The sequence below is a fragment of the Mesocricetus auratus genome, unplaced genomic scaffold (assembly GCF_017639785.1).
Source record: "Mesocricetus auratus isolate SY011 unplaced genomic scaffold, BCM_Maur_2.0 Super-Scaffold_100027, whole genome shotgun sequence".
Taxonomy (NCBI): Eukaryota; Metazoa; Chordata; class Mammalia; order Rodentia; family Cricetidae; genus Mesocricetus; species Mesocricetus auratus.
In genome coordinates, this window is record NW_024429208.1 from 24,090,045 (window position 1) to 24,115,479 (window position 25,435).

Here is a 25,435-nt window from a genome sequence, read left to right on the forward strand (position 1 = left end):
TGGCCATGCTTAGTGTCAGCTTGGCTACAACTCAGACACCACCGTGGTGTCCAGATTGACACCCCCACTGGACGGCATGCGATGGCCCTTTTAATATCCAGCCTCTGCCCTCCATTTGAGAAGGCGGGCAGGCCTGCTGGGTGGATCTATTAGACGAGGCAGTGAAGAGGCGGGTCCCAGCCAGTGCAGTTCTGGGGTAATCTACTCAAACCCCGGACACAGCCCTCTGTAGTAGTTTCTGAGCCACAAGGATGTGTCCCGCCTTTCACAGCTGATCCACACGGAGCTGGATGAGGAGCCCGGGGACCACAGCCCAGGCCAGGGCAGCCTCCGTTTCCGCCACAAGCCACCCATGGAGCTCAAGGGGCCAGACGGAATCCACATGGTTCATGGCAGCACAGGGACACTGCTGGCCACTGACCTCAACAGCTTGCCGGAGGATGACCAGAAGGGGCTGGACCGCTCACTGGAGACTCTGACGGCCTCCGAGGCCACTGCCTTTGAGCGCAATGCCCGCACAGAGTCGGCCAAGTCCACCCCTCTGCACAAGCTTCGAGACGTGATCATGGAGAGCCCGCTGGAAATCACAGAGCTGTGATGTCAAGCCTTGCTGCTGAGCAGCCCACCCACCACCCTGCAAGGCAGGGAGCATGGCCAACTCTCTGCCCAGTCCAGCCTTCGTGAATGATCTTGGGCTGGCCCTGGCAGCCTGTACGGCTGTTCAAACTCACCTCCTACCAGATACTGGTTCAGCATCTGATCTCTACCTTCATAAAGTCGGTTATTTTTTTAAGAAAACTTAAAAAATGCTAAGTGTCTAAGAACAAGGTAAGGAGAATCACTGGGGGAGCCCCCAGAGCCTGAGGACCCACTCAGCCCCCCTCCCTATGCCGCAGCGGAGCAGAGGCCCAGCACAGAACTGACAGCTCAGTTCAAGTCCCACTGAACTTCTGCCTGCTGGACATCCAGGTGGCTCCCTGCCCCTACATGCAAGGTTGACGTCAGCAACCAAGCATCCGTCCATCTCCCTGTCGTGTTGAGAGACATGACTGCTGTTACCTTGGGTTTCGAATGTAGAGTGTTTGTGTGTATTCCTTTTCTAAATTAAGTTATTCCCTCAAGATTTCCTCCAGGTTTTGTTTAACTGATATTCAATGAAAGTTTCTGGAATGTTCTCTGTTTAAAAAGAAAAGCAACTCACATGGAACCAGCAACACACTGACTCTGGTGACGTATGAGGTTCTGGGGGATGGGATGGACCCCTCAAGCCTCCGGCTGAGGTGTCAAAGAAACACAAGCTCAGATCTGGTTAACAGAACTTTATTAAGTCACAGAAACTTTAGTGCAAAACAAATTAAAATCTAGGTCCATTTAGCTGCACATGCCCATCCTGCTGTCTCCTGGCAACCGGAGACACAAGAGACCAGCCACGGTTCCCGACAGTACCTACTCTACACAGAGACCCCCCAGTTCATCACCCGCTGCCAGGCAGATGCTTCATCCATGATGAGGTGAATGAGCAATTCAACAAGAGCCACAAGGTAGGAGAGGGGCGTGCAGGGCCCTGACAGCCAAGCAGACAACACTGTTCATGACCCACACAACAAAAGGCCAGGCCCACATGGCATGGGCAAGTTACATTCAGAAGTTTCCCCTCCCCACCCTAGCCCACAGAACCCCAAACAAGGCAGACGGGGAATACAGGAAAGTGGAGGGAGAGGCTGACCTAGACAGCAGCGTCCCAAGCGAGCCACCTGCTGGTGCTTCTGAAATCTCTGTGCTATGACAATTCCATCAACCTTAAGACCTGATTATCCTGTGCTTCAAATCATCCATAGAAAACTCCTTGGTACCACAGGAAGGTGAGCAGCTCCCTCTTCAAGGTAGGAGGTGGCCACAGAAGCCCCACCCCCTACACCAAGTCAGGGCTCAGCCAGCGTTCCTGCTCTCTGGCTCAGCACCCCCTCTAGCAGGTGGGTGAAAGGGCAGCTGAGGAGCTGATGCCCTGAATGTCCTCATCCTTCAGGCAGAAGGGGAACACTGAAAGGGGCCATCAGCACCTCTTACATGACAGCAATGCACAAGAGGGGGGAAGGACAAGAGAAGGGGGAGGCAGGGGTCCTATTCAGAATGAAGTCAAATAATCTTGTGTGTTCATTATCCTAGACCCACAATTAGGCTGCAACTTCTGCAAGCTGGAAAACTAGTTCCACACATGGCGTTTGCAATGGTCGACAGCCTGGAAGGAGAAAGGGAAACAGGTCAGGCTGCACAAGACAAGCATTCACAGGTCACGTGCAGGTCAGCATCTCTCCAAAATGTGACCTAACTTTGTTCAAGTCACAGATGCTGAGATCCTAGGACACAATCAATCAAAGTAGGACCTGGGACCCTCAGTTTTGATCTCTTACAACACTGGCCCAGAACCAGAGAAACACACAGTCCCTTGCTGCCTTGTGAGAGCAACCCGGCAACACGACTCTAGACCCCTTCACACACTGTCAGTGGGTTCTCAGGTCCTGTTGCTTGACAAAAAACCCAGCATGGCACAAGAGGGGCAGCCTCTGGCCCACATGCCACCCATGGGTGTAAGAGTGCAGATAGGCCACCAGTGGCCCAGACTGATTTATCTCCCCTGACAAGGAAACAAAAATTGTATGAAGGATTATTAACCAGAGGCCAGGTCCAGCACCCCACTCAGGAAAGTCACCACCCTCCCCAGCCCCCCGTCCAGCTGTGTAAACACCTTTGGAGTTCCCTTGAGTCAAGGCTCATGCTGGGCCTTAGCTAGGAAAAAAAAGTGTCCCCTGGGACCCTTGAACTTATTCAGAGGCAGAGGTCCTACATATTTGGTACAATCTCTAGTGATCACAGGGGACAGAGATGGGTTATGGGTAAAAAAAAAAAAAAAGCACATGCCATGCAAACCCAAAACAAAGTTTGATCCCTGGGACCCACATAATGGAGAAGAGAACTCCAAAAAGTTATCCTGACTTCCACACATGTACCTACATATATATCATCTCTTGACAAGAGCACAGTTAGCTAAGGCTGTGGCTCTGTTTCCATAAGGAGGCCCCAGCCATGCTACAGAAGGCAGCAGGACACTCACATTGCACCGGGCTGCAGTCTCCATGTTCTGACACCAGTAGGTAGGGCCCCAGACACACTTCTCAGTTCCCAGCAGCAGCTTAGAGGCAGAAGGGCAAGCCCCGATTTTCTGTGTGATAAAGGACAAAAGAAGAGGGAAATGAGGTTGAAGAATTCCCAGAATCTATAGTAAGTTTGGTTATCTTGCTCCCTGACCCCACCCTACCCTGCTAGACCATATGCATGCTGCTACAAGGCCAGGCACCTGACGAGGCTTACCGAGCACACAAAGGAAGGATCCATCACTTGCACAAGGATTTCCACCAGCAGAGGCTCATATTCAGACACAAAGTCATCACACTGCCAAGGAAAGGAAGGGACACAGGTTGCGGTTTCATGCAGCCAGACACTCCAGAGCTCAGGGTCTGGGAGCTGACCTCACTAGCCTAGGTCCTTTTCCTTCCATGGCTCCACATGCTGCCTCCCAGCCTCAAGCCTAGAGTACAGAGGCCCCTCCTGCACACTCCCACTGGGACATTAGCAGTGAGCAGCCACGCCCATACCTCCTTCTGGTAGGGGTCAGGCAGAAAGCTGCAGCCCTTCTCCAGTGCAGCAAGTATCTCCTCCTTGGTGCTGTTTTTCTCCAGGTTGTGTTCCAAATAGGTGACCAGTTTCTTGCACACTTCACAGAACCCACCAATTTTCTTCTGAGGCACATTGGCTACACAAAGGACACAGGGCTCAGTGTTGGCAGGGTCCTCCTTAACCTGAGAGTGACCTCTTATGGCCCCCTTCCCCTCCAGGTGCCTTGGACTTACCACGCAATGCAGGCTGTTTGGGCTGTTCGGGCTGTTTGAGTAGCCCAGGCTGGATGGGCATTGCAGGCTGCTCAAATGACCCCAGTGAATCAGGGCTAGCGGAACAGAGGCGGACCACACCACATAAGCTTGAGCCCACCTGACGCAGAAGGACGTCCACCAGGGAGGGGCCGTACGTCTGTATCACCTCCGTGCACTTGGTGGAAGCAGGAGCCGGGATCAGTGTGCATGCTTTGCTCACGGCATTAATTAGTAGGTCCTGAAACAGGTGAAAGGATCGCATCAGCCTGGGGCTAGCTAGGAAGAAGAGACCGTAGACCCACCAGGGAACAGGCCAGCAGGGGAGCACTACATCCCTCCCCTGAAGACCACACTGGCTAATGCACGGGGTGCTGGAAACCTCCCTCCTGGGGCCTGGGACATGCATTTATCAGGAGACCGTGTCCCATGGGCACCTTCTGCCTGGAATACAGAGAGGGGGCTTCTCCATGCAAGGAGGCAACATACCTGAGTGGCTTTGTTAGACATTAGTTCAGACAACTTCTTCATCACAAACTGACAAGCCTGGCAGAAAATAATGTTCTGGGCCTGTGAAGGACAAAAGGAGAATGTTTTAAGCCTGAGACAGGCATGCTCCTGCCACCGAATGGACAACAGGACACACACGGCCTGTGACCTCAAAGGCCACTGCCTACCCAATGCAGTGCGATGGTGGCTTCAGTGCACTCCCCAGCCTTCTATGACCCCCTCTACTCCAAAACCACCCTAGTTTCATACTTCAGGAAGCAAAGTAGAGGCAGCCCCTTCCTTCCCGGAGGCCTCATCATTGCTCTCCTATGTTCACGTGGGAGAGGTAGGTAGATGGCAGTGTAGAGCTGATTTGGTTTCTGCCTGTTCCCAGGTCAATGCCAGCTCTTGACACCCTGAGTCCACCTCTGGTGATACAGTGCTGGCAGGGCCTCTGTCCTCACTGCCTTCCATCTCTGCTGTGCATTCAGACGACTGCCTTCTCTCAGGGAACTGGAGTGTGTGTGTGTGTGAGGGGGGTACCCAGACAATTTCCTTATTCCATCAGATGCCTTGCCCTCTCTCCTGGGGCCACACATTGAGAACAGAGAAGATGGAACGGGGGACAGCTGGTGGCCAGGCACCATGGGCATGCTAGGACCAAAGGAGTGCAAGAGAACAAGACAAGGGGACATCTGGGGACCAGAAGTGTCTGCAGGAGCCAGAACAGGCAAACAGCTGGTGGCCAGACCAGACCAGGTGTTCTTCAATCAGAAGACTGTGCGTGCGCTGTGTGCAGGCATCAGGTCCTGTGCGTGCACTGTGTGCAGGCATCAGGTCCTGGGCAGGTAGTAAGTGTCCCTCAAACAGAGGGCATCCCAAAACACTACCTGACCCGCAGTCATGTTGCAGATACATTATGGCTTGGAGCAGTGTACCCTGGCCAAGGGAGAGTTCTAAGAACACAGTATTGCCTATGTCCATACACAGGCAACAAGCCCAAAGAGGCTTCTGCTACCACTTCGGGGCATGTGTTCTGGGAACCTCCAGTCTGTACTGTGGCTCTGGAGAGGGGACCCAGGAAGCACACGTGGAAAGGTTCGCTTGGAGCCAAGCCCTCACCCATTGGTGGGGCTGATGGATAGGAGTACTCCAAAGGCCTGGGGCACTCAGAGATCCTCCAACTGGCATTTAGAAGCCAGTCAGGGTACCACGGATGTGACTGGGTGGCTGTGACAACGTGCAAGAGCAAGGTATGGCCCCAGTCAGCACACAACAGTGACAGAGGTACCTCATAGGAGTCTGTCAGCTCCAGGGCAGGGAAGACGTTCTCGACGGCCTCACTGGCAGGGACCAAAGTCTTCATTGGTACTTTCTTGACCTTGTCACAGAAGCCAACCAGAGCACAGATTTCGTTGGGTTGCTGGAGAAAGCAGAGTCACTGTCAGCCAGCCTGTGCCTGATACTCTCAAACCCCTCCTTAGATACCCCGAGGCCAGGGCGCTAAAGCCCTGGCATAAAGCTGACTCCTCCCCCTCAGGCGGAGCTTTCAGATTCAATCCAAAGGCTCCAAATAAAGAACAGTGTGTGGACACCCGTTCCACCTGGAGGAAGTGGTCCTTAGCTTCTGCTGCTCCAGTCAGGGTCACCATAAGATAGTCTAATACTTTTTGTACCCCGAAGATGGCTGGACTACATACCACAAGGATCATGATCTCAGAATTAAAGCCACATGGACCCCTTTAGTGACAGCACCATTTAAAATGGTACAGTAAGGGGAAGAGAAGCCGGCTTTTCCTAAAATGTCATATTCTACATTCACAACTGCACACAGCACATGAGAGCCCAGGACCCAAGCTGATGAGGTGTTTCCAGTCACAAGGGCTTCACGCAGATCCCCTCTCCCCATCTAGACGCCAAGCCACAGAGAACCAAGTGTCAATATCCTGACTGCCTGTCCGTCACACCGACAAAGCCAAGAGCAAGCCCCACCCAGACCCTGTATATGGTGTGAAGCAACTCTAGACAGCATTCAGCTCTGAGCCCAGCATGGGAGCAAGGACGCTGAGGGCTAAACCATGGCCCACCTGTACAATTGAGGCTACAGAACTAAAGCCATGTGTCCATAAACCCCGTCTTTAACACACCTTAAGATTAGAAGACAGGAGTCAGAATGAGACTAAAGGCAGAAAATCTTTATACTGGTGGGGAGGGGGATGCCAAAATTTAGGGGACCTGTCTCTCTGAGGCAGCATAAATGAAAATTCAGGCATTTTTATTTAAATCCTTTCCTGTGAGATTCAAAATGCCTTCCAGCGTCTAGAAGGCAAATCCTAGACTTGAAGGCATTATTCAGAATAAACCCAAAAGGGCAATGGCTCAGCCATTATGAACTAAACATGCCACCCAGTAAGGCCCCATGACCCATTCCCTAAAGGGTAGTAGCCACAATTGAGAGACCATGTACAAGTCTCTCCATCCAGCAAGTCAAGTCACCGTCTGCATCTAGTTTGCTCATGCAGAAGCATTTCTGAGATTAGGAAAACAGCACAAAGCCATGCAATGTCACCCAATGTGAAGGACACAGGTGTCCTGGCAGGGCCAGTGCCTTCCTTCACTGCAGGAAGTCAAGGCACCCCCATCATCACCCTGGCGACTGGCATGTGTGCTCTGCTAGTGTCACTACCTTCTGGCCCTCCAAAACGGGAGTTAAGCCCCCATGACCCAAAGTGCTCAATCTCAGGGGAACAGGGCCTAGTATGGGGAGATCCTTTGTTGTACCTCAGAGCTCACCATGCCAAACCAAAAAGAAAAAAAAAAAAAAAAGCCAACAACTAGAAGCAGCAGACCACTACCACAAGCAAATTCTCATCACATACCTGATCCTGCTGTTGAACAAAAAAACAGGAAATCGGAGGTGAAAATAAGAGAAAGGAAAGGACACAACAGTTAAGAAAAATTAAAACAACAATCAAGCAGTTATCCAGGCATAGGGATGTCAAAGTTCAAGGGCGACACTCGGGCAGTGAGGGAGGGTGGGGCCTAGGGAGCCAGCCCAGCCCTCAGGGGCAGGCCATGCAGCTGGTGGAAGCTGTCCCTGTAAGGGCCTCCATCTGTGGAGCTAACCACACCTGGCCTTTTGAGGGCTACAAATAGCAAACTCCCCGAGCTCAGCTGAATACAAAGGTAATGTATGGTGATGCACACCTTTACTCCCAGCATCTGGGATCTCAGGCCAAAGAGCTACAAAATGAGACCATCATTTTTAGGGGAAAAGGAAACTTTCTCCCCCCAGAAAATATATGTATATTTTTAGAGAAAAATTCTAAGATGGCATATAAAATACGTTCATATGTTTTCAAAACTCAAATGATTTGATACATAGAACATTTTTAAAAACCTCCCTCACCCCCCCCCCTTTAGTAAAAACGACTGAAGTTATCTGGCCACTTCACATCAAAGGTCTATCTTTACCATGGAGTCTTTTATTAGCTGCCTTTAGATGTTATTGCTATCCAGGGCATGAGCAATGATGCTAAACAAGGCCTGGCCAGAGGGCCTGCTTGTAAAGCAGGTCAGGCCAGCAGCAGGGTGGCAACTATACAGAGTAGGGAAGGGCCTACGTTCAAGCGTGAACAAGGACCCCCAGCAGTCCATCAGAGCGGAGACACGTGTGTCCCACGCACTCGGCTCTGCCAGTGGCTCCCATGCCCCACGTTTCCCACCTCTTGCAGGCAGTGAATCTCCACCTGCCCCCTTAGACATCATCAGATGCCATCAGGAGCTAGGGATTGAGCAGCAACTCTAGCTAACCCTACTTCCCTGGACACTGCTCCAGCTCTGCCAGGCAGGGTTCCCTCCCTCCCGACAGAGAACACAGGCTGCCCTTTGAATTCTCCCATGCTGGTTTAGTGGCAGGGCATGATACCCCTACAGATCCCAGGGCTCAGCCAGACACTAGCAATCTGATGACAACTCACACACGCACAGACTAGCAGGCCCCAGGCAATCAGGACAGCTCAGGACCGCATCAGCTAGGGCAGACTTTGCTGGCAGAAGGATGGGCTAGGGTCACAAGTAGGGAGTTTGCTGGACAAAGAAAGTTTACTTTGGCCCACAACTGGAAAAGGAGGATTCTAAAGCATGGAGGTGTCAACTGTGAATGCTAACCAGAGGTCCCTGGCCACCTACCATGTGCATCATCATCTGAATGGCAACTTCAGAATACTGGTCAACGTAGTTCTTGCACTGCAAAGAGAGAAAGGTTCAGTTCAGCACATCCCAAATGGCATTTCAAAAGTGCCAACTGGTGACTAGCAAATGGACATTGATAGGCCTATAATCCTAGCAGCCAGAGGCTGAGACCAGCCAGAGATACAGAGACCTGCTCTCACAAGGAAAAAAAAATCCCAGAATAAATCTAAGCATCTCCTCAGATTAATAAGATAATACAGCAATTTGGTTATTCTACCCCCTATAAAATTTGTGGAGATATTATAACAAAGGAACTTGGAGTCCTCAGTGTCTGACAGGCTGAATGCCCCAAGGCCACCATTAGTAGCAATCTAGAGAATATAGCTGAAAAATACTGTTAAGAACCTTCCAAAGCCATTCAGACATTCGGGTGCTGAGGCCACAGAACCAATGTCCTGCAAGTTGCTATCAGGTGGCCCACTCTTAGGGGAAACAGGACTCTAAGCCTCATTCACAGACCACAGTCATGCTTTCAAAAACAGGTTCTAGAGCTGGCAAGACGACTCAGAGGGTAAAAGAAGGCCACTCAGTTCTATCCCTGAGGACCCACAACAAACTCCCTCAGGTTGTCCTCTGACTGCCGTACAAGTGCTATGCCACACACAAACCAGCTGCTTTTTAAAATAAATTTTTAAAAAATGGTTCTAGTGTTTCTAATGTACGGTGACAGAAAAGGAAAAAAGAAAGCTTTACCAAAGTGGTTTTCTTCCAGTGCTGACTCACCTAACCAAAATATACCCACACCCTACTAAAAGCAGGTAGGGAAAGAGAAACGCCGAACCACCTCTTCTTCGGAGTCAGTGGGATGGTCACTACTTGCCACCTTAGTCAAGAACACATCCAAAGCAGGGGGGCCAGGAGCTCACCATATCAGCCACGCCTGGCCCCAGGCGGTCACACTCCTTCTTGACATGCTGCACCAAGCCCTGGACAAAGGTAGAGTTGGTCCTCACAGCTGTCTGGATGTCAGTCACCATCTTCACACAATCCTGGCAGACGTCATCGTTGGCCTACAAGGAGAACAGCAGCAAGCTGAGAGAATGCCACATCTCACTACAGATGACTGACTAACAGCTCCTGGGAGCCAGGCTTTTAACCTCCAGGCCATTCCTTCTGACAAAAGTACTACATGGGGCTGGCAGTAGGGCGTGGCCTGGAGAGGCTATGCTCCAGTAGGGGGTGAGCATCTTTAAAATACCCTGCTCTTTGGAAACTAGAGTCAGGGGCCAGAATAGAGAAGTTCTGTGTGCCATGCTCCCACTGCGCTCACCATGACTCCACCCGCCTTCAGCTAACCTTGAGTTGGGGCTGGCTGTGGGTGCCATCCTGAGGGTACATCAGGAGAGGGACATTGGCCATAAAGGGGGCAACCACTCTGGTCATGTCCACCTCCGGGATCTCGTTGGACTCGAGCTGTTTCTCATGGTTTTGCTCAGCCAAGTACTTCTGGAGAGACTGGCACAGGTTGAGTGCAGAGCACACTTGCCCGGGGTTGCTCTGGAAGGGAGAAGAGACAGCTGAAAGCCCACCCCACAGGGCAAGAGAAGCCGGCATCATCAGTCAGTCCCTCCCTCGCGTCCATGTGTCCATTAAAAAGAACACTATACTACTCAGTGCACCGAGGACAAATAGAAAGTTACAACATCGTACCTAACCTACAGAGGCCTCCTAGGCCCGAAAAGTCACTGCAGCTCTTCCTTAAAGGGAGATTAGCCACTGAGTAGAGGGGGAAGGGTCAGGGACTGAGTGATGGCCACGGTCCGCTCACAAGCTGCAAGCAAGCTAATGCAACCCACTGGTTTCAAACCAACACCTTCCACAAATTCTCATCTCTTACTGTAACTCATACTCATGACCACCTCAGGAACATCTCCAGTTTACGCCCAATTCTATCTCATTCAACCCGCTCCCTTGAGTAGTCATTTTAACAAAAAAGACTCCACTCCCAACTCCCCAGAAGATCCAGAAATGTTTGCAGCCCTTCATGCTCCTGTATTTCCCCTCCATGAGTAAGGCCAGCCTATTCATTCTTCAAAACACAGTGTGCATCTGTCCATCTCCACTGCCCCCACAACACCTCCAGCAATGCTGTAGTGTTCTTCCTGGGTGTCTTGCCATGGGACACAGAAGACTCTGTGTCACATGCTCACCTCCCTCACAAAACCTTGGTTCCACTTTTAGCACTATTGGCCCAGTGGCTGGCTTCTTCAGCACCTCCTTCCTGAAGCCTTTCAAATTCCATAAAAGCAGCTCCTGGTTCACTGCAGACTCCTAGCTTTTGGCACCCAATCTGGGCACAGTGCACACGTGCTGTGACAAACCAGCATCTTAGCAGCTGTCCTCACACTACATCCCCAGAATTAGTCCTTAATTCTACAAAGATGAAGCCATGGGTTTGCTCTAGAAATAGAGGCTTGACAAGAGTTACTGATTTCTATCTATCAACAGGATGCAGGAGTCCAAAGCACCCTGGCCCCAGCAAAGCACAGACAGGCAAGAAAAGCCACCTTGCCATAGCTATCCCATGCAAGAAGCCCTGTGAAGAGCTGCAGGAGAAATGCAAAGCCATGAACACACTTCCCTTTTCAGCCCTTTTGCTCTTGGCCCTCCCCCAATGACCTACCATCTCCCCCTTAATCATGTCCAGGATGACAGGCAGGTAAGCATCAACCACTTCCTTGCAGGAGTTCTGGAGGCTGGAGTCAGGAAGCCACTCACAGGTCTTCTCCAAGTAATGAAGGATCTCTTCCTGCAAGGGGACACAATGCAAGGCAAAAGGTCCTTCATCAGTGACTCCAGCAACAATCAAGAAGGCCTGAGTTTGGATCCTCAGCACCCATATATGTAAAAGCCAGGATTGGAAAAGCAGACCTCAAACCCCAGTGCTGGCGGGGAAGCAGGGAATGAAAACAGGCAGATTCCAAGGGGTGGCTGACCAGAGAGTCTAGCTCATATGACAAGCCCCTGTTTAGTGAATTAAATGAAGAGACAGAGGCAGACACCCAGTCAACTTCAGCCTCCAAATGCCCACACACAGTAAGTACACCCACATATCACATGTACACACACAATGATGGTGTTAAAGCTGAGTGTGGTGGTACCTTCCTACAGTTCCAGCACTCAGACTCCTAAGGCAATAGACAACAAGTTCAAGGAGCACTGAGCTACCCAGCAAAACAAAAGAGCCCGCACTGTAGCCTTTAATCCCAGCACCCAGGTGGCAGAGACAAGCGGATCTTAGTTTGAGGGCAGCCTGCTCTACAGAGGGAGTTCTCTGTGTAGTGAAACCCTGCCTCAAAAACAAGGAGGCAAAGCAGGGCGTCGGTGGTGCATGCCTTTAATCCCAGCACTGGGGAGGCAGAGGCAGGCAGATCTCTTTGAGTTCCAGGCCATCCTGGTCTACAGAGTGAGTTCCAGGACAGCCTCCAAAACAGTACAGAGAAACCCTGTCTCGAAAAAACAAAACAAAAAACAAACAAACAAAAAAAAGGAGGCAAGATGGCTAGACAGTTAAAAGCAATTGCTGCTCTTGAGGACCTGGGTTCGGTTCTCAGCACCCACATGGTGTCTCACAAACACCTGCAGCTCCAATTCCAGGGGGATTCTATGCCTCCCTTTGACCTGTGAGCACAGGGCACAGGTGTACAAATATATACATGTAAGCAAAACACTCACACACATTAAAAATTTTTCTTTTAATCTTTAAAAATTAAAAACAAAATCTTTAAGAATAAAACGAACTCTCTCAGTCAGATTTAGTGTATCCTATAAGGTGAGGCATGTCAGTGTTTGCCACCCCTGGGCCAACACCACTCTTCTCTGGAGCCCAGAGCCAGACAGGTGTCTTAAAAACACACAGCCACCAGCCCATACCCACCCTCCTCCACAGTAGCTCACCTGAGTGGAATTGTTTTTCAGGATGTTCCCAGCTTCAGTGACAACATCTTTGCATAAGTCACATGGAAGGGATTTCTAAGAGGAAACAAACAAGACAGAAAATTTTGTATGTGTGGACATGTCACACAAGGGACCCCTCCTCCCCCACCCCTCAAGGTGCTGTCCTAATCACTGCCTCACTACTGACCCAGAAGGTTCCACAGCCCTCACTCACTGCCCTCGAAACTTTCTAAGAGGAAGCAATACTCTAAACAGGACTGGAAGCAAAGAGAACCCAGAGAAGGTCCTGGCCACACAACGACGATTTTCTACCAAGTGACTGGGCAATGTTTCACCAAGTTTTCTTTTCTTACTAAAAGTAGGCAATCGGCCCTGACAAGTTCAGAACCCAAACTCCACTAAGCCAAACTCAGTCCATTCCACTAGCATGTGCCAGTATAAGCCAGTAGCAGTCCCATCATTCTGTGCCTAGTCCCTGAGGTTTCAGACAGATAAACGCTTGGGGCGTCTGCCCATCTCTGCCCATGTTTCATTTATCACCATCACTGACATGACGGCAGTCATCTTCGCCAGTGCAGTTACAGGTGGAAATAAAACATAGCTACAGCTGGGTCTCAGGGCTCAGTCAGTGGTCTGCCTGGTTGAGGGGTGAGGGAGGGTGAGCAGATGGAGTCTGAGCTTCCTGGGATGATGGTGAAGGCTGGGTACACCCGCTGTGTGCCTGCACCATGACCCACCTGGAGAGGGGGCAGACCTGAAGGAAGGCCCACAAGGGAGTGTGGGACCACCAAGACACAGGGTACTGAAGGGACAGGCCTCTGAGTCTCCGCCTCTGAGGTAAGCTGGACACAAGCAGGGGCGGGTCCTATCTGCAACAGGGCCCCCAGGGAGCTGAGGACAAAGTGCTCTACAGAGCTGCAGAGGGCAGCATGTGGCTGGCACTCACCGCTGTGGGCTTGCTCCACACCATCTGCTGACAATGCTTCACGGCCCCGCATTCCACGGCTGTCTTCAGGTCTCTGCACAGCACCGCTGAGCCCCCGGCGCATACCTTTGGGTCTTGGACAGGGGTGGTCAGAGCTTAAAAAAAAAAAAGGAGAACCAGGATGAGGAGGGGTCCCAGCCTGATACATAAGACCATGGTGCTAAGGACTAGTCAGTTCTGCCTGCCACCACTCACTAGACCGTGAAGTGCTAACTACATCACAGAAATAGCTGGCCAGGTAGAGAACCTGTCCTAAGTGAGTCGTGGGACTGACAGGACACATCTGTCCTGTCTATTATAAACAGTGCCAGGGTTTCCAATTCCCAAAATCTGATTATAGCAATCCCAGCACTCAGGAGGCTGAGACAGGGATGGTGAGTTTGCGGGTCAGCCTGGGCTACACAATCAGATGATATCTTAAAACAAAAAGCAAACAACCCAGAAAATTTGCCAGACACAGAGGATGATGGGATAGTATGAGGACCAACCTCGAAGACACCTGGCCTACGTCAAACCAGAAAACCCCATAGCTCTCAGCCACACTGCTTCACCTTGGACACCCAGAGAGTCACCTGCTTGCATGCCACAAACACGCGGCCCACACATGGATCCCTGAGCAGGCTCTTCCGGAAGACTAAGGGAATGAATGATGTGCTCCGTTACTGTATCCGCCAGCTCCCCTGGGGTTCCCTGAACAGCTGGAGCAAGCTCACCTGACAGCCTGAACATCTTCAGATACCATCACATGAACCAGGAATCTGCTGCTCGCACTATACACACACACCAAATTACAAACACATCTGTTTCCAAACTCAATACCCAGAGGCCAAGCCATGCTGAAAATGGAGGGAGTGGGGCGTCATAAGGCAAAGGCTTCCTAGGAGCTAAGCTACACATACTATCTGAGGTCTGCCCTGGGGGTTCCAGATCAGCCTGGACTACAGTTGTTGTTGTTCCCAACGTTCTAGCCTCCATTCTCACCCTCCCACACCCTGACCTTAAAACCAAGTTCCTTCTGAGGTGTTTGGTTAGCTACCTCTAAGAAAGTTCTTAGAATGTTTGCCTGAGCTCCTAGCGGCTCCTGGTTCAGCCTGCTGTTATTCGTGTCTGTAGGACATGAACAGCACTCAGCTTGCACAAGTTAAACTCTACACTTCAAGTCAAGGGTCTGGCGACACGTTGTCCTTGTCCTCAGGGGTAGGAAGAGGAGGGGCGCTGCTGTCTTTCCTTCCCGCTTTAGTCTTTTGAGATAAGGCCTCCATACATAGTGTAGCCCAGGCTTGCCTCAAACTCAAATCCTCCTGCCTCAGCCTCCCTGGCGCTGAGATGGAGAGGTAAGCCGCCACAGCTGGCTTCAACTTTAATCCTAGCACTTGTGAGGCTAACAAGGGCCTCTGTGAGTTCCAGGCCAACCAGGACTACCACGTGAAAATCTTTCACAACGGTCACACACACCTTAATCCCAACACTGGGAAGACTGAGGAAGAATAATCTAAAATAAGAATGGCTGACAGGAGTCTGGCCTTGTTTCACAGCAGCCACAGAGTCCAGAGAGTCAAGCAAGGGAGGTGAGCCCCAGGACACCTGCCAGGAGTCCAGAAAGCACTTCTGGTTTCTCTAGGGGCTAAACTAGTTCTGCAGAGGTCAGATAAGGGGGAGCCCAGCAAGGAGCAAACACTGCAGTTACACTGCATTGTGACCTGTAACCCTGAGCAGTAGCTACCAGCTAATTACCCTCCAAGGAACTCCCTACACCAGGCTCACTGTTTGGAACATACGCAGAACTTATTCTTTATTTTGTGCACGTCACAAGTGCCATTCCTCAGGAGCCATCCACCTAGGTTTCTGACACAGGGTCTAGTCTCACTAGGATCTGGGGCTCACATTTTACATCACCACAACTGACCAGAAAGCCCCAGGATCCACCTGTCTCTGCCTCCCCAGTTAGTGCTGGGATTAGAGCCCACTGTATGTAGCTTGTGGGTTCTAGGGATGAAACTCGGGTCCTCATGCTTGCTGAGCCATCATCCCAGTCCAGCAACCCATCCCATGTAGAAACGCTTCCCCTACTTCGACACAGCCTTCTCTTCTTGAAGGGCGAGGTCTACAGCTGAGACCAACCAGGGTCGAACCCCCAGCTTGGCCATATACTAACCCTGATGACTTGCTCACATCAACCAGCTGCAAAAATAGGAACCATCTGTGGATCTCTGTGAAGACGAAATTGGGAAGCACGTGGAATCTCTGGTCCCTGGGAAATTCTGAGATTTATGTGGCCAAGGGTAAACCACCGGTGGAGGGGGAAGAGGAAGGGGGGTAGGCCTTAGTTCATGTTCTAGTATTTGCACTTCAGCATGAAACCATTTTCCTCGGGTTACTTCTAAAATCAGAATAACCCTTACAACTCCTGCATTCCCTACATCCATCTCCCTTCTCTCACACACTAGCGGGATGTCAAGCTGAAGTCAGGATGGAAGATTATACTTTGCAATCTCCTCTGCAACAGGGTCTGCTCATGAGAGCCATTACACCTTACATGACATTTAGATGCACTGTCTAGAACTTCCATCAGTCATTTTGGACCAAGAAGGAAAAAAGGATGCAAAACATGAAGCTGAGAGTCTGTCTTGGAGGTCTTCTGGAGGAGAGTCAAAGCTAGACCACCAGGCTCCTGAGTGCCTGTGGTAGACAGTTCTATCAGACTTCAGAAGTTCTAATTCTAGGTGTCTGTTTTTTGCAGTCAAAGCTAAACCACTTTGTTCACCAAAACATCTCCAAACAAGTCTTTATCGTTTATCAGGCTTTCAATGCAAACCGCCTGGCCTAGAACATGCTACCCGCTATTCACTGAATAGCCTCTTTATTTGGACCATCTTTGTGCCCTTCCTTTTAACAATTTTATGTAACCTGTGCTAATACCATTTGAATCAGGCTACCAAAAGAGTAAGGAGAAAAAAGCTCAGGCTACCAGACCAACTGCATTCCACAGCTTACTGCATCTGCTTCCTGGGGAATGCATCACCATGGCAACAGCTAAGTTGCTTAGAGACAGAGAGGCAGTGTTGCCCTCAGTTCCATTTGCAGACACTTCTTGGAAACAGATACAGGGCATTGCCTGTCTCTCCACTGAGCTGGGCTCCCAGAGGCCTTCACTGGCACGACACACTTGTCTCCCTACAGAGTTCAGTTTACAGAACTTGAACTGTGTGTAGCCCCCATCCTGGCTTTGTGAGACTCCCGATTCAAAAGAACAAGATTTTGACAAGGTTCTTCCCTCAAATGGTCAGGCATCAGGTAACAAGATGAACTTCTATGTACTAAGATAAGACAGCCTGAAGGAGGAGAGCCCAAGCTCCAGCCAGGTGAGAAGGTGCAGGCCAGGGCCAGGGACAGCAGCATGGTCTAGAGCCGGTGGCAATGCTCCACTGCTGGCCTGATCTGAACTTGACCTGTGTGGCTGCTCAGAGCCAAGGTCTCAGACATCAGCGTGCTGCCTACAATGCTACCTACGCTGGGTTTCCTTTTATTGAAACCTAACATTTCAACTCTCCTCCAGTGGATTAAGTTAGAGCAGGCTGCTAGAATGGCCCAACATCCAGGCTGGTTGCTCAACTCTCCCACTGCCGTCATGAAGACTAAGCCAACTTGCCTTGATTTAAAAGCTACCTCTTGAACGATTGGATACTCTGGCTGCAGCCCTGGCCATCAACTGTTCAAGGTACAGTATTAAAAAGCAGGTCCCAGAGACCCCAAAGAGGAGTGGGGGGGGTATTGCAAGCTCCTCACTTCAATTCTTTTTTCCAGAAGTACCTGACACATGGCCCAACAAACCAAACACAGCGGTAGCTGTGTGTTAAATAACACCAGCCAGGTGCTGGGAGGTTCGGGGGAGAACAGGGCTTAGTGGTTAAGCACTTGCCTAGCATGCACAAACCCTGGACTTCATGCCCAGAAACACACACAAGCGCACATGCACATACTGAAGGGGTAAGGGGAGCGACACAGACACCAACAATCCACAGGAACCAAAGCTCTCTAGAGTCTGCAGTAACTTCTACACATAAGGGTGTCCTGAGGGGAAAACGTTTCCCCTTCCTCGGATTTTTAGTTTTTTTCTGTTGCTAGCATGCACAATGGCAAGTTCATGGTGATATTCTCATATATCACTGTAGTTTGTTCACAGAGGCCTCCCCGCACTGCCTACTCAAATCAAACCCTGAGAACCGCCAATTTCTGGAAGTGTGGGGAAAAGTCACTTCCCCAAATTATAACTAGTTCCCTTTTCAGATTCATCTTGCTTCCTGGGTCCTACAGCCTACAGAAAAATCATCTCCCACAAGCATTGGAGGGGGTGTCCCTCCAGCCTGAACACAATCTACTGTGAAAGCTAGTATTTCATCTGAGCCCAAAGAGTCGCACTGGAATTATCAACTCCCTGAAACAATGTCTTAATGTTAACGTCAGAACATAAAATGCTTCATTTAATCCTGATAAAGACTGGACAAACCCAGCATGAGGACGCTGACCTATAATCCCAGCTACTCAGGAGGCTGAGGCAAGAAGGTCACAAATTCAACGTCTGCCAAGGCAACAGAACCAGGAGTTCAAAGCCAGCCCACAACACATATTGAGACCCCATCTCAAAATAAGAGAGCTGAGAATGTAGCTCATCGCTCATCGGTGGGGCGACAGCCTGCTTAGCAGGACTCCAGAAGGGACAAGGCAGAGAAGCAGACAGGCCAGGTAGGGTGGCAAATGGCTGTAACTGCAACACAAGAAAAGCTGAAGGAGGAGGAGGGCCGCCATTAGTTTGAGGCCAGCCATAACTACACTAAGAGGCCCTGTCTCCAATAGTCTAATCTGTGGGCCCCTGGTTCAATCCCAAGCACTGAGAAAGCTAATGAGATGTGACACTATTTCTAATTACATTTCTTAAATATTTATTTTACTTACATGTATGTGTGAGTAGAGTGCCAGTGAATACCATAAAAAAGGGTACCCAGCTCCCAGGAACTGGAGCTATAGCCAGTTGTGAGCTGCCATGTGGGTGCTGGGAATCGAATCCGGTCCTCAGGAAGAGCAGCCAGTGCTCTTGACCACTGAGCCATCTCTCCAGCTCCTAATTACATTATCCATTTATATGTTCATGAACACTCTACTCACAGCATGCATGGAGAAGCCAAAGGACAACTAATCAGTTCTCTTCCTTCCACCTTGTGAGTCCAGGGACGGAACCTAGGTAGTTCGGGCTTGGTGGCGTGTGCGGTAGCCTGCTGAGCCATCTGGTGGGACTTCTTTGGCACTAATGGCATTCACTTTCATGCACACTGACCTCAGTTACCATCTATTGGCCGTTTCCCACCCACACCGCCACCTGACAATGCCAAGCACCATTGTGTAAGCTGCAGACACCGGCAGCTTGACACTAACGCTCAAGGGAAGATAAAGCCACAAGAGCTTCAGGGTGGGGTTGGAGGCTAGTTAGGGCAGAGCACTGGGAACCCTAACACCACATCTGAGAAGACCTGAAGGAACAGAGCGGGGTTGTTTTCGGGAGATGTTCCAGGAAGGACCCACAAGGTCATGTACACTTAAAAAAATGATTTAAGTTACTCTGTGTGCATACATGTGTGCATACATGTGTGCATACCAACCTGCAAGTCAGTGCTCTCCTTCCTCTATGTGAGTCCTGGGGATCGGACTCAAATCTTGGAGGCGAGCACCTTTACATGCTGAGTCACCTTACCAGCCCCCACCATCATCACCATCCCCTAACTACTTTTAAACAGCTAGGGGACATGACAACTAGACAGGAATACTAGAACAGGAAATTAGAGTACTGGGGAACTTGGTAAAAATCTGCCAAGTTTGCAATCTGGTCAGTAAGTTAGTGTCTTCCCCCAGCCCCACCCTGACCACCTAACATGTCATGACAAAGCAAAGTGCAAGCCAGGAAGAGATCCCTTCAGGGAGAAGCAAATGATTTATAAGAAATAAATTCCTGTTGCTTAAGCCGAAACAAAACAATACACAAATAGTATGAGGAGCTGGGTGAAAGGTTTCAGGAACCAGCTATACCGTCATTGTAACTGGTTTGTAAACCAAAAGCACTGGAGAGCAGAAGTGACTCACTCCTACTGAGGCAGGAGGATTACCAATGCTTCCAGACCAATCTGGGCAACACAGTGAGTTACAAGCCAGCCAGGGATGAGTGGGAGATGCTGTCTCGTGAATGAAATCAAAATGAACAGACCACATAGGGCAGAGAGTTCTGCTTCTGTGTACGATTAGCACCCAGGCCAGAGTTACTGGCAGAGGAGACCATTTCTTAAACTGTCACTGAATACATGGGGTCCGCTGTTATTCCCCCTTCCACTCTTCTGCATGTCTAAAAAGATCAAGAAGCAAAAACAGCCAGCATGCTACCACTTTTGTTAAAGGGGAAAAAATGGTGGGTCTGTAGGTAGAGTTCAGTGTGTGAGGTTCTAAGAGGAAAGAGGGAGAAAGGACAGCTTACACGGAGCGAGGCAGGGGGATGGCAGTGGGGAGACTATGGATCCTGCCAGTGCATGAACCTGCTTTCTGTATGCATCTATTAATCTCAACAGCTCGCCAACTTCATGCACAGGGAAGCCAGGCTCAGGACTTGAACAGACTTACCCCAGAACCCACAGTTAACGACAACAGGTCCATATGCAAGCATTTAGTGAGATAGCCTAAAACAGTTGGGATTCACTGAAGTCAGGGCACTAAAGGCTGGCCTGGTAGCCAAACCTGCTCCAGCTACCTCCTAGTTGCTGGCTAACTACCCTACTTGGTTTCCAAACTCCATAATTATGCATAGCACACACATTTTTAATAAATCATTTAAATTTGATGCTAATCTACAGCATCCCCTGAAATGAAAAATGCCACAGAAATCACCAAGCCAAGGGCAGAGGAGGGTCACTGTGCTGCTGGGACACGGATGGACACAACAGTGCTGCACCACGCAAACTCATTAAATCCTCGGGGCAACGCCATGTGACGTATGAAGAAATCGGGAGATTGTTACCTGGCCTAAGGCCACACGGTGCTGGAGATAACACTCAACTCCATGCCTAACCTGGACTACTGAACCTAATGCCAGGCATGGCCCTGCACACCTGCAATCCCCACTTGGGAGGCAGAGGCAGGAAGACTGCAGTGATTTCATAACAAATTCTACACCAGCCAAGACGGCAAAACCGTGTCTCAACAACCTAGACTCTAAAGGAATTTTATTCTGACACTTCACTGGATCTGGAAAAATTACAATGAATAAATAAAGTAACTAGTGCTTTTACATTGCCAAAGTCTCCACGCCCACCACTATACTTAACCACTGCTGGTTTTGTTTTGAGACACAGTTTCACGACGTAGATCGGGATGAACTCAAAACTCACAAGAGTTCTGCCCCTGCGCTCCTAAGTGCTGAGATTAGAGGGTCCCGCTATGCAGCCCTGGCTGTCCTGGAACTCCACACAGACCAGGCTGGCCTCGACTCTGCCTCCCAGGTGCTGTGATTAAAGGCTTGTGAGATGACAATGTGCTGTGCCCACCTTTTTAAGTTGGGAGCGGCTGGGGATCTAGCTCACTAGCAAAGTGCTTGCCTAGCATTCACAAGGTCCTGGCTTCGATCACTAGTACACCACCAATTAAATTAATAAATAAGACAGTGTAATTTGAAACGGGGCAGAGTGATACAGTACACACCCATAACCTCAGGACTGGGGAGGCAGAGGCAGATCAAGACCAAAAAGGGAGTTCAAGGCCAACCCTAGGCGGGGCATGGTAGTAAATACCTTCAGTCCCAGCACTCGGGAGGCAGAGGTAAGTGGATCTCTGTGAGTTAAAGGCCAACCTAATCTACTTTGTGAGTTCCAGGACAATAGTGAAACCCTGTCTCAAAAAATTTTTTTTAATTAAAATTAAGTTGCAGGGGGTTGGAACGATAGCTCTGAGGTTAAGATTAATGGCTGTTCCTCCAGAGAGGACCAGGGTTCAATTCCTTGCACCCACATGGCAGCTCATAACTGTCTATAACTCAAAATACCCATACCCATAATCTTTAAAAAACACTGAGCTAAGGGTGTGGCCCAATGGAAGAGCAGGTGCTTAACTTACACAAAGTCCTGACTTCAGTCCCCAGTACCAAGGACAAAACAAGCAAGCAGGTCAAATGATCAGTGCTCTTGCCTGTTCTTTTTCTAAGCAAATCCAGAATACCTAGGACATGAGAAGAAGCCCTGAGTTCAATCCCCAGTGGGGGTGGTGGGGGAGGTATCACATCTGTAACTTCTTGCCTGGTGGCCAGCTGGAGAACAAGGCTCAGAGCCTAGAAGCCCATACTCTAGAATTCACATCAACAGCCCACTTCAAAAAAAAAAAAAAAAAAAAGCGAGCTATTATCCAAGAGCAGGCCTTGGCCTTAGGGACTTCCCAGGCATTCTCATTAGGTGGTGTCCCCAGCCCCATAGAATAACAACCTGCTCTTCCTCTCCCTGCCCATTTCAGATCCTGCCAATAGCCTGGACGGTCCAGCTTCACACAAGAAAATGGAGGCATAGGGTTAAGAGTCTGAGCCACTTGCATGAAAGAAAAAATAGCAGGCTAAGTTCTCCTTCCCTGAGCTAGACAGTTCCCTCCAACTCAAATCCAACACACTTCAAAACAACCTGCCAAGAACTTGAAAAGATAGGGAGACAGCTCAGTAGTTCTGCTTCGCACGCCTCAGGGCTTGAGTTCAGATCCCCAGCGCCCACATAAACTGGGAGTGACCACACCCTCACCTAGCACTGTGGGGGCGGACACGGAAGGATGGCTGCCAGCTGAGCTCTCAGGTTCAGTGAGACCTGGACTCTAGGGAGTAAGGAGAGGCATGACTGGCCTCCTCTGGCCTTTGAGAGAGGTGCGCACCCCACACCACACAAACACCCCCCAAAAACAAAACGGACAGAAGCTAGGCAAGGTGGCTCACACCTGTAATCCCCAGAAGCTAGGCATGGTGGCTCACACCTGTAAGCCCCAGCCAGCACTCCAGCACGTGAAACAGGAGGATTACCGGCTGTTCAAAGTTAACCTGCTGCAGTTTAGAGACCAGCCTGCCTAGGCTACAAGCAGGAACCTGTCTTTAAGAAAAAAAAAAAAAAAAAAAAAGCTACCTTTTGCTAAACAGGATTTACTCGGCATCATCAGCAGGTGAAACTGGGGGTTCCTGTTGCTATTCATAACTTAAGCAGGCCAGGCGACAACACGCTGCCTCAGTGTGTACAGACACTAAGGGGTTGGCATCAGCCCAGGTGACAGCTTTGGGGAGAGCATCTGCCCCATGCTGGCACCTCTGCGGCCTCTCTATGCTCAGCTCACCAACCCTGGCCCACTGGTTCCCACTGGAGCAATCCCCCAACTGCACGTCCTGACGCTCAGATTCCCTGACACTGGGGTGAGCGGAGCCATTTCCCACAAGCAGGCCCAGACACAGCACGGAGTGAGGGGCTGCCATTGCAGGCGGCTAACGATGCCCCTGCTGGTTAGGCTTACCTGCCACCATGTCACCATTCTGGAGAGTGAATGGAAATTACAGCCAGCACAGGATAGTGTGTGTGTGTGTGTGTGTGTGTGTGTGTGTGTGTGTGTGTGTGTGTAATATTGTTCTGGAGATCAAAGGAAAACCACCCAGGAGCCAGGTCTTACTCTCCCTCTACCATGTAAGGCCTGCCCTGTGGTATCTAAAGCCCTGTCAATGGAACACATGCAAAGATGAGCATCCAGAGACATCCCCCCTGCCCCGCCCGTCCCAGTCAACAGCCTATGACTTGGAGTCTGGGCACCTGTCCTCACTCCCCACGAAGAAGCTAAACTGGCTTTAATTCTTTTAGCATGCCTTTACTTTCTGCCTAGGTAGGAAAGGCAGGAAGACTGGATGAGGAGCCCCACACAGGTGTCTGTACCCTCAGGCTTTGCGAAGACTGGACAAAACCTGGAACATGCTAAGCACCCAGGACATCACTTAAATGCAAGCCATGAAACCTCTCCGGAGTCTGAGTGGTACCCTGAACTTGTAGTGCCCCGCTGAACCCACAGGCCCGAGTCTCAGGGAGCACACATGGACTACAGCTATCACAGGCTTTACCAGTGGGCAGTAGTCAAAACAAGCTAGCATTCTTCCAGTTATCAGTGTGACCTTGGTAATGGCCTGGAGTTAGACCAAGGCCACCCTAGGGCCCTCCCACCTACCTAAGCGCTCAGTGAAAAGGGGGCCCATTTGACCAGACTCCGATCAGATGAACCACATATGCATTAGAAGTAATCTTATTTTCCCAAGGAAACAGTTAAGGGCTGTCGTGTGACTTGGTAGGAGGGTTCTCCACTACCATGGAGCTGTTAGGGTCCAAGTTCACAATGCCCCACACTACAGAAGAAAAAAAAAAAAGAAGTCTGTTTATTCGGTGATGCGGGTGAATCAGAACTCACGAGGGATGACTCAATGCCAACAGGATCAATTGCGTTTCTTTTCACTTTTCTTACAACACAATCTCAATATATAGCCCAGACTGGCCTGGAACTTTCTGTGTAGCCCAGGCTGTCTTCAAATTCAAGCTCCTCCTATCTCAGCCTTCCAAATAATAGGTGTTCACCACCCTAAACTCATCAAAACTTTTTTTCTTTTTAGCACTTAGGTGGAGGCAGGAATATCAGGAGTTCAAGGCCAGTATGGGCTACATAAAAAGTTTAAGACCACTTTGGGGTACTTAGCCAGACCCTGTCTTAGAGAACCTTAGAGAACAAATAAGCAGACCTGACGTTTGGAGCTAGAAATGTTGACTTCCTCTGGTGCACTATGACCCGAAAATACCGACTCGGGACAAGCCCCTCTGTAGAGATTAAAATCTCAATTCACACCTGTCTGTGCAACACGACTGAAATGAGGCCAGGTAAACTGAGAGCCACTGCCACAGCAAACCAGGTGGCCTCGTCTAGAATCAAGGTGATGCAGTAAGTCCCCTGGCACTGACATGGAAACCTGCAGTGCTTTTAACAAAAATCAGCGGTACCATTTTAGAAACAACTTCTGTGCCCAGCTCTCACATTTGCTAGAAAATAAAGGCCGGCCAATGGCTTCTCTAGATCAAACAGCACAAGTAATAGGCCCAATGCAACAGGGGAACCACAAAACTCCCTCCAAGTTCTACTAAGCTGCGGGGTTCACACTCAGGTCAAGATCACCCCCCGCAGACACACAGGAGCTTCCTGCAACTCCCATACTCGTGCAGTATGAGGCAGAAGTCACGAGCCAACCTGGATTGCGGGATGGGGCTCCAGGCCATGTCGGTCACAGGCGCCAGGACAACCACGGCAGCGGGAGGGGTCACCCCGATTTCCACCCCCCCACACACACACTCTCCAGGGAGAAGCGCGGGCCACCCGCAAGGCCTTGGGCAAAGGCCTGTGCTCACACACACACAAAGGACACGCCGCCTCCCCCACCCGCCCAATTGTCCCCATTCGAATTTTCAGGGAGCCGGGAACAGGTCACCTCAGAGACACGGGCCCCGGCCTGCGCCTGCGCACTGCGCATCCTCGTCAAGTGCGCCCCGGGAAGGGTGCGGAGGGCGAGGCCCGTGGCGGCCCGGCTGCCCTGCAACCGGGACGCAGGGGACATTACAGCGGCCCTCCCCACCGGACCGAGTACCCTGGGGACTCACCGGTGACCAGAAGGCTGGCGAAGAGGGCGAGAGCGTACATGGCGCCGCTGCACTCCGCAGGCTGCAATGCAGTTCGTCAGCTGATCCGGCGAATATAAATCTACCCCCAACCCCGACGCAGAAGCCAGTGCGCGTGCGCGGGCCCCGCCCCAACTGGG

The 25,435-nt window shown here is 50.5% G+C and overlaps 2 protein-coding genes across 4 annotated transcripts in view; one reads left to right on the forward strand and one right to left on the reverse strand.

The window, feature by feature from the left end:
* Cdh23 (cadherin related 23) overlaps positions 1-1,214 on the forward strand; it is a 365,574-nt gene extending 364,360 nt beyond the window's left edge. Inside the window, 1 exon segment of the mRNA XM_040732605.1 lies at positions 272-1,214. Within this exon segment, the coding sequence (XP_040588539.1) occupies positions 272-598 (327 nt within the window). The 3' untranslated portion in view covers positions 599-1,214.
* Positions 1,215-1,304: 90 nt separating this feature from the next.
* On the reverse strand, positions 1,305-25,435 carry LOC101822653 (prosaposin). 3 transcript variants are annotated; one of them, XM_013113941.3, is made up of 15 exons: positions 25,278-25,435; positions 13,513-13,646; positions 12,567-12,641; positions 11,293-11,418; positions 9,966-10,166; positions 9,536-9,679; positions 8,607-8,663; positions 7,295-7,300; positions 5,707-5,838; positions 4,416-4,496; positions 3,909-4,167; positions 3,654-3,811; positions 3,370-3,450; positions 3,113-3,220; positions 1,305-2,239 (listed from the first exon to the last, which is right to left on the reverse strand). In XM_013113941.3, exons 1-15 carry the CDS (start codon positions 25,315-25,317, stop codon positions 2,204-2,206), a joined length of 1,638 nt encoding a protein of 545 aa, XP_012969395.1. In that variant the 5' UTR covers positions 25,318-25,435; the 3' UTR covers positions 1,305-2,203. The 3 variants fall into 3 exon arrangements, with proteins under 3 accessions (XP_012969395.1, XP_012969394.1, XP_012969396.1); XM_013113940.3 differs by having other exon boundaries at positions 7,295-7,303; XM_013113942.3 differs by lacking the exon at positions 7,295-7,300.

What these genes read in the sequence shown, in the direction of transcription:
- LOC101822653 (XM_013113940.3), bottom strand. Translation starts at nt 25,317, where the DNA reads ATGTACGCTCTCGCCCTCTTCGCCAGCCTTCTGGTCACCG. An exon ending in AGCTGACAGACTCCTATGAG is followed by an intron (nt 4,497 to 5,706) that starts GTACCTCTGTCA and finishes TGTCCTTCACAG; the next exon opens with GCCCAGAACATTATTTTCTG. An exon ending in CTGACCCCTACCAGAAGGAG is followed by an intron (nt 3,451 to 3,653) that starts GTATGGGCGTGG and finishes TTTCCTTGGCAG; the next exon opens with TGTGATGACTTTGTGTCTGA.